This window comes from Sarcophilus harrisii, chromosome X (assembly GCF_902635505.1).
Source record: "Sarcophilus harrisii chromosome X, mSarHar1.11, whole genome shotgun sequence".
NCBI classification, from domain to species: domain Eukaryota; kingdom Metazoa; phylum Chordata; class Mammalia; order Dasyuromorphia; family Dasyuridae; genus Sarcophilus; species Sarcophilus harrisii.
In genome coordinates, this window is record NC_045432.1 from 58,475,292 (window position 1) to 58,487,415 (window position 12,124).

At 46.3% G+C, this 12,124-nt stretch overlaps 1 protein-coding gene across 1 annotated transcript; it reads right to left on the minus strand.

Moving 5' to 3' along the window:
* Positions 1–237: 237 nt before the first annotated feature.
* On the minus strand, positions 238–10,308 carry HMGN5 (high mobility group nucleosome binding domain 5). Its single transcript, XM_031944555.1, has 6 exons — positions 10,058–10,308; positions 8,174–8,203; positions 5,706–5,735; positions 5,381–5,434; positions 2,730–2,855; positions 238–896 (listed from the first exon to the last, which is right to left on the minus strand). Exons 1-6 carry the CDS (start codon positions 10,070–10,072, stop codon positions 849–851), a joined length of 303 nt encoding a protein of 100 aa, XP_031800415.1. The 5' UTR covers positions 10,073–10,308; the 3' UTR covers positions 238–848.
* Positions 10,309–12,124: the final 1,816 nt, after the last annotated feature.

Here is a 12,124-nt window from a genome sequence, read left to right on the forward strand (position 1 = left end):
TTTAAGAGCCACTGTTGGACAATTCAACTATTACAATAGTGTCCACGAACTAATGAAACACAGAGCATTTAGTGTACCGGGCAGATCCTCTTCTGGGTAAGAAGTGGACAAAAGTTACACATGAAGAAAGCTATGGATGGGTCACGATCTGCCTAGAATTCAGATGCAATGAAGTACGAAATGTAACATTCTGCCAATCGGACTTTCGGAATCAATATGATGAATCACAGATACATTTTGAGGAGTCTTTTTATTTTATCAAGATAAATCCAGCAAAATTTCTAATAGTGGCTACACATACAATCAACCTGCCCTTCTGAAATAAACATTTGTATTTTGTTTAAAAACATGATTACATCTTACTTTCTTTCAAAAACTAATATTAAAGTTATATTTGGGAAAGATATTTCCAACTCTTAGAATTTCACGAAAATAGCTCACCTTCTTTATAAAATCAACCCACAGACACCCTGGACTGGCCGATGCAAGAACTTTCCATTTGGGACCTCCCCATTTCACTGAATCAAACACATACCAGGGGCAAAGAAAAATCCAAAGGACGGAAAGGATAGCTTACACAAAGAAGGGACACAGTGACAAAAGTCAGAAGCTACCACCACTTATTCTTTCCAGAGATCAAACTATTACAATCACAAAATGCAGAGACAGTGATATCTTGTTGGTGACATCGTATCCAACCGACCAAGATGGAGACGTTCCAGAATTAATTTCATGCTAAAAAAAACCCTGCATTTAGAAAATAGTCGATAAAAATATTCCTCTGTGTTAACAATACAGGATGGAGGTACAGATACCAGACTCATGGAAATACAGGGCAGTGTTACGCATTACTCAGACTTGGTTGCTTTCTCCTCGGTTTCTTCCACAGCTGGCACCTAATTGTCGTGAGACAAAGAAAGATAGCTTATTTGAAAGTTTCATACTATTTCCCCCAGATATTTCCATCCAATCCATAGCTCATCTGTTGGAAGATACAAGATTCATTTCTCCATAGCAAGGGTCAGCAAACTACCTGTTGACTGAGAGCTAAGAAGGCTAGCTAAGAATGGTTTTTACATTTGTGAATAACCATTCTTATCTCACTAACAGGTGTGTTTGGCTTAGTAATTTGCAGGACCCAGCTCTATAGGAAAGATCACATGCATAAACCAGCCCCAGACAAAATGTGGAATTTGAATGACAATAAAACCATAGGGAGGATTCAGACCCTGGGCTTGGAAAATAAATTCTTGGACTTCCTATCAAGTTGGAAAGGCTCCGACTAGGCTCTCAGTGACAATACACAAAGAATGGCCAAAGTGCAAAGAGTCACCAGGTTGGCCTTAGCAGAATGAGCCGGCTGGCCTAAAACTCTTATAATCATCTGAAAGACCAAGGATCTGTTCTGAGTAAAAAGATGTACTACATACAACTCAGGAACACTGAATTTATATCCCAATTCAGTTACTTATTAGCTGTGAGATATCAGATAAGCCATTTAACCTTTTAGAAGATTAGCTGACTTATCTGTAAAATGAGGATATTAATAATAGCATCTACCTTACAGGATAGTTGTTGTAAATCTTAAAACACTATACAAATGTGAATTATTACCATATTAAGTCATTGGGGCTTAAAATCTGTGTTGATGTAGGGAATACCCAGAGAAATGAAATCACTGCTCCTCTAAGAGAGAGGGAGAGAGAGAAAGAGAGAGAGAGAGAGAGAGAGAGAGAGAGAGAGAGAGAGAGAGAGAGAGAGAGAGAGAGTGTGTGTGTTTGTAAATATTCACAAAAAAATGATATGGTAGACAGAGAGCTAGTTTGGGAATCAGGAAGACCCGATTTCAAGAATTGTCTCTGCAACATACACTTAGCCTCTCAGGTATGCTATTCAACTCTTTAATATTGTAAGTTATAGAGCAGCTGCCAGTCAGAATTGATGGATGTAGTTTTCCCACTAGGCAATTCCCCCCACCAAAAAAATCACAAGTCTAGATTAAAAAAAAAAAAAAAAAGGACAAGAAAAATTCATTTCCATGACCCTTTTTAGTTACAAAGATAAGGAAATACACATGAAATATAAGTAGGATTCTGTAGAAAAGGGTCATTTACAAATTCCAATCTTATTAAAATAGTAGTCAGCATACTTTAAGAACAATTTCTGTATCCAATGATGTATTGATATGCATAGAAAATTGACAAGCACATTTGGAAGAATCCAACAAAACAAAACGAATCAAACAGAAAAAACATTAGCAGTAGCTATTGTTCAATGTGCAATATGAGGTTTCTTATGATTGTGAGTGACAAATGGTGATCATTTAGGCCAACAGCCCCAATTTATAGATGAAGAAACTCCGGTTCAGATCGAGCAAGTCACTTGCCTGAGGTCACACAGTGGCAGAATAAATACCATATGTCACTTGCTTCGGGTCACAGCAATTCCCACTTTTTCTTCCCATCCCCATCTAAATTCCCATTTTTCAACTCAAATGGCCCCTTCCCCAGTAAGAATAAACAATAGGATAGACACTCATATTGACCCTCTGAGATGGAACTATAAAAGACATAAGAAGGGTGGTGGAGTAGTAGATTGGGAGTCAAGGTTAGATGAGATGCTCTCCAAGATCCCTTCAAACCAGATTTTATGATTTTTTAAAAAAGTAAATTATCATCAAACTTTCTATGTTACATTTCTATTTATTCTAAAATAACATTAAAAGATACCTCGTTAATTTGGGACTCTCCATTTTCAGAGTGGTTTTCTTCTTTCACTTCCTCCTGCTTGGTTTCGACTTTGGCCACCCCTTTCTTGCCTTTGATGTCCTTTTTATCATTTGCTACGTTCATTTTCTGTCCAGTAACACACAGGGACAAATATTTAATACACAACTCGAACTCCCTGTTAATGGTACACTCTAACCAGAAAGAGTTGTGTTTTGTTGGCTCTTTGTTTTTTATCCTCTTGCTTCCAAAATATAGATGTTATCTACGGGTCAGCTCTGGGTCCTCTTTCAGTCCTTCTTCCAAATTAATTTTCTTATTTTTATCAACCATTTATTTTATCTCCCTCTCATTCGCCTCCCCTGTCCTCAACTTAATAATGACCGAAAAAGAAAAACTATAACCCTTGTAATAATAGGCGTAGTCAAGAAAAGCAAATTCTCACATTGGCCATACCCCAAAATGTTATTCTTTTCTTTCTGTACTCTCTCCCTGAGTTATCATCCTCAGTCATACTTTCTAGCTATTGGGAACTGCCTGCTAGATATTTTTGCCTCAAACTCAATCTATCCCAGATTGACTGTACCCCAACTTCCTTTTCAAACTATCTTGCCTTTCTTCTGACTTCCTTGTTCTGTTAAAAGCATAACATTTTCCTGAATATCAAAGCATCATCTTTGACTCTTCCCTTTATTTTACTTCCCCATTCCCAACATTTAACCAGTTGACCAAGTCCTATAAATTCTACCTCCAAATCCCTCTTGTACCTATCGCTTTCTTCCCCTTTCCCTGCTACTGTGTTAGTTTAAGCTCTCCTTGCCTCTTGCCTACACCATAACAGTAATTACCTAATTATTTTTCCTTTCTTCACACTCTTGCCAGTTAAATTTTCCTAAAGTATATCTGTGATTAGATTACCCTTTTGCTCAAAAGCCTTCATTTGGTTCCCACTGCTTACTGAACAAAGTCCAAATCAGTAGCATGGCATTAAAGGCTTGCCACAGTTTGGTCCCAAGCTGCCTTTCTAGCCTTACTTCTTGCTACTTCCCCCAAGGACAGATGTTACAGCCAATCTGTGCTATTCACCATTATCCAAACATGTCCCATACTTACCTTGTCTCTATGCCTTTGCTCAGGTTATTCCCTTCACCTGAGATTCTCTTCCTATCTCCATCTCCTCCCCCATAATCACAGCAAGCTCTCTTTTCTGTGAACATTGCTACTGAATTCTTTTTTTTTGCTACCTGGACTAGGACACTTCACTGTAAAGTACCATGTTCAGCTATTATTGTGTATCACTTTATTCCCCCTTGAGGACCCTGTCTTATTTATCTCCTTGTTCTGATGCCTAACACATAGTGGATACTTAATACATATGTTGAGTTGAATGTAATAATAATGATCAGTTTTCAGCAAAATTGCACAAGTTCTCAGTCTCTTTGGAAACTTAGAGAAAACTGAAAAAAAGGAACTGTGAGCCTCTAAAGTCCCAGAGCTCTTTTGAGCTTGGGGAGCATAGGTGAGGCAATATTAAAAATGAATATAGTCTTAATGAGAAATGAGTAGCCTTGGGAGCAGGACCACATCAGGCTTTGTGCTATCCTTGGTGAAATTAGAACACATACCAAGGAATGCTGAAGTTGTGGAAAAGCTCTTACTGGGCATATGAGCATTAACAAAAACAAAAAAGTGACCAAAACCATATTTTGCCAGCGAACCTCATGATCCAAAATGTAAGAGCTTAGAATAGAGAGCTTCTACTCTTCTGAGGCTCGTCTGTGATATTTTTTCATGATACCAAAACAACTGGTTCAAAAGAGAAATTTTCAATCAAGAAAACCAGATGTTTCTGTCTCTACAATATCAAATAACCAGTTGATTTGATTTTTTTTCTTCCAATTAATTAACCAGTTGTTTCAAAGAACTGATCAAACCACCTGGTGTTTTGATCCCATACAGAGTCAGTACCTGGGAACTCGGTATCCTTTGTTGTGAGACTTTAACTCCATTGGTACAATGGTGACAGTGATACTTTAGCGTGTGATGGATATTTATCAACCAGTGGAGTACTGGTTTCCCAACACTTGTTCCTGGGAAGTAGACTAATATGCCAGATATTTCAGCCACATTTCCTCTTAGAAATTAAAAACAACAGCTTTTAAACAAGGCTCTCAGAGTACCTTCTAGGTATGGCTCTACTGATTCTCAACATATCCTTGTGAGGAAGCTAAGAATCCAGCCTGACCCTGTAGCTATTTCTACACTGGAATTAGCCATGTCACCCTAGTACCCATGTAGAATATCCATTGGTGTTTTGGATCATCTCCTTCTTTTTCCCTCCTTGGTATGGCCTCAGTGTTCCAGTACACTGCCAAAGGCACAAACATGATCACTTAATAGGTCCTTTCCAGCTTCCATTTGTATCTGTCTTCTCGAAAAGGTCAACGCGTTATTTTAAAGTGCCAAAACACAGCGAACATAAAAGGAAATATGGAGGAAGGAACTGCTTTTGTCCAAGGGGCTTATACTTGAGCACAGTGTAGAAGAAGAAAGTACATTTTCAAAAAATCAAGCCAAAATGCCCATGTTTTTCTGATACTGGATTTTGAAAGAAAAGCATCTTTCTCTTTGGAGATTCAGAATTCAGTGCTTACCTTTGGGGCTGCTGCCTTTTTGGTTTTGGGCTCAGATTTAGGAGGAACAGGCTTCTGCACAGGCGCACACATAAACACACATATACATACATACACAGAAAACAGAGGTCAGAGAAATGTAGAAACAAATCTGTCACTGTAAAAGGATGACTCATAAACAAGGGAATCCAAATGTTTCACCAACTGGAATATAGAAGGATCTTGTTTTCTTATAATTTCCCCAGAAAGCCCACCACTAAACAGGATAGTCTCATTTATTTGGTCTGTTTAGAATTGCATGTCACAAAAGAGGCCATTAGCACCAGAGAAAACAGGCAATACTCACGGCAGATAATCTAGGTGACCGTCTCTTCGGCTAGAAAACAAAAAGTATTTCAATGAAAGGAAAGCCTATGTCAAGCGAGTTATTCATACTGATGTGAAATCTGACAAACTGGAGCTTGCTGCTAGTGAAATGGATCGCCTCGGGAGAGAAGGGGGTCAGGGGTGGCGGTTACAATTGAGATTCCCCACCGCCGTCTGTGGCCTGAGAATCACGCGGTCTCTGATCTGGACGATACTTGACGACAACTAGCACGATTCCTATCTCCACCCCATGATATGCCTCCATCAAGTGGACATTTAGGATTCTGCTGGTCGCTGTAAGTGAACAGGAACTCCTTTTCCAAAGCAGCCTATTCTGTTTTGACCAGCTCTAATTATCAGTTTTTCTTCAGAGGAGGTCAAATTTGCCCCTTTGCAACCTTCCCCCACTACATCTACATCTGTCCTTTGGGACCGATGAGGTGGATCAAGGTGGATTCATTTGCCCGGACAGGCCTTCAAAAATCTGAAGATACTTTCTTCTGAACTAAGCTAAACAATCCCAGTTCCTTTCGTCAGTTTTTATATGGTATTTTCCTGTTAACTAATCATGAGCCACAAGCCTCCAGCTGCTCTCCAATCTATCGGCATCCTTTTTAAAACACAGGACCTACGAGTGAGCACCATACTTAAGATGTGGTCTGGCCAGGACAGAGTTCAGTGAGACTGTTACAGCTCTGCTAATCCAGCCTAAAATGGCATCAGATTTCCTGGTCACTATAACTGGTGACTCAGGCTGCACTTCAGATCTATGAATTCCTTAAAACAGTTTTCCTACCAAAATACTGTTGAGCCATGCCTTCCCTTGTCTTGTATTTATTTAGAGAGTGGTTTTTTTTCCAAGTTGGGTAAGATTTTACCTTTCTCTCTATTCAAAGAGCCCCAAATTCTGGCCTGTGGAGGTTTTTTTGAATCCCGTGTGTCAGCTATTCTTAAAGCTTTGCATCATTTGCCAAATCGACAGGCATGCCTTTTTGATTTTATTCAAGATCCTGATTAAAATGTTAACTGACCTGAGGCCAAGTGGGAGCCTTTTGGACACTTCTCGAGCCCTCCCTCTGAGTTGACACTAATTCACTAACGAGGACTCTTTGGGTCCAATTCTGAATGTCCCTAATTCTGTCTCCTAGCCACGTTATCATGATCCCGTTTGCAAGGATAGCCCGAGAGACTTTGTCAAATGCTTTACTGAAATCTCCACTGCGTGTACCCCATTCAGCACCAGAAATGAGTTCAATTTGGCATGACACTTCAATAATCTAGAAATGATACTAATTACCTCATAATGGCTGGCTTAAATTAGCACCATCATTAGTAACAAACAGCCCCCCTTGACATAAAGAACATGTTCTTTTCAAATCTTAACATGGCAGCTCAGTGAAGTTCCTGAATGCCATGTAATTTGGAGCCTTTGATGCCAGGTATATTTTTTTTTCTGAGAAATCTCATGGTTACACTGTCATAATTCTCTAATTTGGGAGATATGGGTTCTCCCACGTACAACGAAGATGCCTTTCCATCCTTGCTGTGTTCCTCGGCTCCGGAGTCTCAGAAATTCATCACTTGAAGTCCACCCAACATTCCAGGAGGAACCCTTTCTCAAGTTTTGTTGATATCGTGTAGCTACTGGCCGTTGGAAGGATAACTGATAGATAGCTCCTAGTGGTCAGTTATGCTACATTAAGAGCAATTGGTGGACATTTGGCCCGTGTCAGTCGCTTATGCCGACAGCCGGTTAAATACCTCTGGCTAGAATCCAAGGCTCTCTACAGTCTATTTTCAACTCTACCTTTCCAGCCTTATGGCTTATCCCTCCCTTCTTCATAATGGACACTTTAGTCAAACTGGACAATTTTCTACCTGGCTTCCCCTGCCTTCCTAAACACTTCCCGGACTTCTCAGGCTCTTTATCTCTGCTAGTCATCTACATCCTTGCCCTGTCCTCTTTCCTCCTCTTCCTCTGTCAAATCCCTACCCATTCTTTAAAGCCCAGCTGAAGTGCCACCATACAACCTATTGCATTTGCAAATTGTTAACACAACTGCCCTCCTGTGAGTGACTCATCTACCTTGTCCCCATCACTTTTCATCTGTCTCTTAAGATCTCACTTTTGTTTCTGCCACCTCTATTTTCTTTTCCTTTTTTCCCTCTCCTCTTCCCAGAATGCCAAGTTATTGTGCAATGGCAATTTTGGACCTTTAGGCAACCTGGATGAGAATGCAGCACAGCAACATGTGTATGTGTGTGTTACACTTATGTGGGTAGCATCTTGCCCTCCTAGACTGGGGGTTCCTTCCACCCGGGGCTAATAAGCTGCAATTCTCTTCCGCTGTCCCGTGCTTAATGTACTTCACAAATATTTGTTGTTGTACCCACTTGCGTGGATGAAATCAAGCTTTTCGTTAAAGTGTCAAAACAAAACAAACTCACCTCTTCCTTTGCCTGCCCTTCAACGGCTGCCTGTAAAGAGAGACAGAGACAGAGAGATAGGGAGATAGGAGAGAGGGAGAAGAGAGAGAGAGAGAGAGAGAGAGAGAGAGAGAGAGAGAGAGAGAGAGAGAGCATCAGAAGATATTCTCTGCTCAGTCTCACTGGAAGCTAAGGGCCCTGCTGGTTGGCCCTTGGGGTCCAGCCCCAGAACTAGACACCCTCTGCATCAATGCTGGATGCAGCACAATCGGCATGCAGTACGACTACCGAACCAGATCTACAACTTTTTCTGGACACAGCAATCTCATCTCTTTGCTCCTCAGTTAAAAGAAGACATTTCTTCAAACCTTTCTTCCGACACAGCTCTCCTCCAGCGCTTACCTGAAGCCTCGGGAACGTTCAAGCCAAAACACGAGCCGGGGGAGGAGTGGGGGGTGGGTGGGAGGGAAGTGTAGCGTTCTGCGCTTTTTTTTTTTTTTTTTTCGGGAAGCCCCTTCCTTCCCCGTCTCCCAAGGTGCATCTGAGGGTGCGACTGAGCCTGAGGGGGTCCGCTCTCCCCCCAAGCCCTACCTTCACCTCCGAGTCCTCCGCCAAAAAAAACTACACGTCCCACAAAGCCTCGGGAAAAAAAAAGCCCCTCGGCTCCAACGTCAGTGCGTCACCAAGCCAGACGTCGGGCAATTTAAAAACTTCCCGCCAGATTACCTGCAACAACCAGGTTGTTGTCAGTTTCGGCTCTGGGATGCTCCAGTCAAGTGAACCCCAGGGTATTCCGCTGCAGGCAGCTCGGGCTGGCCGGGTTCGAAATGCAGGATTACCCGCCCCACGGCACCCCCGCCCCCCTCCCGCCACTCAATCCCTATCTACACCCACAGCTTCAGGAACCCCGAGGGATCTAGGCTGTGGTCCAAGGGGCAAAAGAGCTCGGGGAGGGGGCGATTCCACACTATTCTATGCCCTCATTCCCGAGGCACCCGGATGCCAGCCCGAGACGCGCCGGGCGCGCCGGGCACGGATCTCCGCTCTTCTCTCGGCTTCGAGCCGAGGAATTACCTTTGCAAGAGTTTAGGAGGGAGAGTTGGCAAGAAACTAAGTGATCTGGCAGAACGGGCTCCCCCAACCGTCGCAATGGCTTTTCCCGGTGCCGCCCTGGTCTCCGTGCCCTCGGCTCCTTTAAGGTGGTCTCTGAGAGCACCTGAACTTCCCAGGAGACTCGGAGATGGCTCGGCTCCCTCCGAAGTTCCTAATTATGGCTGTGAATCTCTCCCTGTTCAAGGACAGTTGCAAAATCTGCGCCGCCTAATGGCCCAGAATTACCACTGCACAGCCATCTGGCACGACCAGAAGTGGAGGAGGGAGGGGAAAAGAAAAAAAAAAAAAAAAAAAAGGGGAGAACAAAGGCAAATACTAGAGAAAGACGCAGCGATCGCTCTCCAAATCTCCCTTCGGGAGGACCCGGCCGGCTGCCCAAGAAAAGCCCGAAGCAGAGGGAGGGGGCCGGTGCCCGGCAGGGCGGCTGCCGGGAGCCCCGGCTCGCCAATGGGGGTCCGCAGGGGAGGAGGCAGCGGCGCTACGGCTGTAAGGAAGCCAGCACGGAGCCCCCCCGCTCCCGCTGCCCGGAGCCCGGCACGGCGAACCGTCCGAAGTGGAACGTGAGGGCTCCCCCACGGGCGCCCCCCCCCCCCGAGCCCGGCTCCAGCCCCAGCCCGAGCCTCGAAGCCCAGTCCCGGGCTCTCTTTGCCTTCTCTTCCTCTGCCTCCTCCGGTTGGACACATGCACCAAAGCTCCCCGACAGCCTCCGAAGCCAGGAAGCTCGCTGGCTGCCCGGGATCAAACGGCCAGGCGGGTGGCTGCTCAGCCTTTCCACTCTTGCCCTGCACTTACCTTTCTTTTGGGCATAGTTGCGCCTCCGGATGAGTGGCTTGCGATCGCGAGGGAGAGCCGGGGAGCTAAAGGTGGCCGCGGCTGGCTGCTTGCAGGGCGGCAGACTTTCCAGGGAACTAATTGCAGCTGGACCTGCACCTCCAAAAATTAAAAGCCCTTTTTATTGCAAACACTCAAATACACCGAGACGCAACCAAACTGCATGAATGGGAGCCACTGTGGGAATGACAAGCGGGCCGGCCAATGCTGTAAGTAGGCCGGCCGGGGGGCGGGGCCTGGATACGTGCGGGCTGCTCTCCTACGCGGGGCGCGCTGGCCACTCGCTCCGAGCCTGGGGACTGAGTCGGCGTAAAGTGCTGGAGGGATACGCTTGGCGGGAGGGAGTGGGAGAGGGATGGACCGCTGCCCCGAGGCCGTCCTACCCGAGTGGGAACCGCCCCCGCCGCTCCCCCGCTGGCCCCGGCATCCGGGCAGAGGTGGCGGCGCCCACCAGGTGGACGGTGCAGTGAACGGACGCGGGGCCTCGCCCCCTTCCCTCTCGCCGCTCAGCCTCGACTTCCCCCTTAGGCGGGATTGGCGTCCCCGAACATGGCCGCTTCGGGGAAGGGGGGCGGGAAGGGGACCCGCCTGGGAGGAGGGCTACCTGGGAAAGCCGGTGCACGGGTTTACGGGTCTGCCTCCCGAGGGAGGGACCCCTTCCCCGCCCGCGCCCCAGCCCCGGGCAGCAGCCGGGCCCGCGGCTTCGCGCCCTCACCCCCAGCCCCACCCCCCAAGCCCCGGACTCGGCAGCTCGAGGGGCCGCGGCTGTGATCGACTTGTGTCCCTCTCTGCGTCCCTGACCTTGGGCCAGCGTGCCCGCACCTCCACCTGCGTCCAGGCCGAAGCCGGGTTTGCCATGAGCTAGCATCTTCTGCCCCTCCGGCCGTGGCCTTCCCCGTTCTCGGGCCCTGGCTGTTGAAAGCAGACCGTGTCTGTTCCGATGTCCGCCCTCCCTCCCCCCCGGGGCCCCCCCCCCCCCTGCCCTGACGTTCTGTGTGGGACGTTCTACCTCCCTAACCCCACCCAGCCCGGGAGTCTCCGTTCTCAGAAACCTGCCAGCCCTGCCTGTCTCCGTTTTCAGCTTTGTTCTCAGGCCCCTCCAGCCCCGACACTCTCTGATCTCAGGACCCTTCGAGCACTATCAGCCTTCTCTGGGCCTCGGGCCCTCCCAGTTCTACCCTTCTGGGCTCTAAGAGGTCTCCCAGCCCCGAAATTCTACCTTCCAAGGCTCCACCCCACCTGGAGCCAGGTCCCTTCCAGGTGTGGCATTCTTGGTTCTCCAGGCCCTTCGGGCCTTTAGCATTCCCTCCTAAGGTTCCTGATCATTCTCTCTTCTAAAGTCTCTTGCGGTCTCTTCAGAGGACCCTTTTGAGTTCTGAGTTCGAGTACTGTTTGCCCCAACCCCTTCTAGATAGGTCATTGTGTGTTCTCAGCTCTCTTCCACCCCTGCCATGATCTGGTCTCAGATCCTCTCTACTAGATAAGTCTAGATTCTCAGTCCCTTCCAGTGGTGACATTCTCTGTTGGCAGTCCCTGGCAGCTCCAATCCAATTCTTTGGATTCAGATCTTTTCCCGTTCTGAGGTTCTCCTTTCCCCCCCCCCCACTCCTTCCGCTTCTGACATTCTCTGTCCTGCAGCCCCTTCCAACTCCAACATTTCATGTTCTAAAGACCCTTCCAATTCAGATGATCTATGATCAAAGACCCCTTCTAGCCAACTGTAGCATTCCGGGTTCTAGTCCTTGGTGTTCTTTCTTCTGATGCCTTCTACCCCAACATCCTTTGTTTTTTGTTGTTTTCCAACTGTGATACTTTCAGCTTAGGTCCCATTGAGCTCTGACCTTATTCTCATGTCTTTTCCAGCTAGAGCATCCTATGTTCTAAATGCCCTTCCAGTCCTGGTATTCTCCACTTGAAGATCCCTTTCAGCTCTCAGATCCTATTCGCAAAGGACCCTTCCCACTGGGACATTTGAGTTTCTAGCACTTTCTACCATTCCACCTTCCAAGGTCCTGTGCCTCTTACACA

Bases quoted from the DNA above. Each gene is read 5' to 3' on its own strand.
- HMGN5 (XM_031944555.1), bottom strand. The intron at 2,856-5,380 runs GTAAGCACTGAA...GTTACTGGACAG, and splicing joins AAAAGGCAGCAGCCCCAAAG to AAAATGAACGTAGCAAATGA. The intron at 897-2,729 runs GTATCTTTTAAT...CACGACAATTAG, and splicing joins GAGAGTCCCAAATTAACGAG to GTGCCAGCTGTGGAAGAAAC.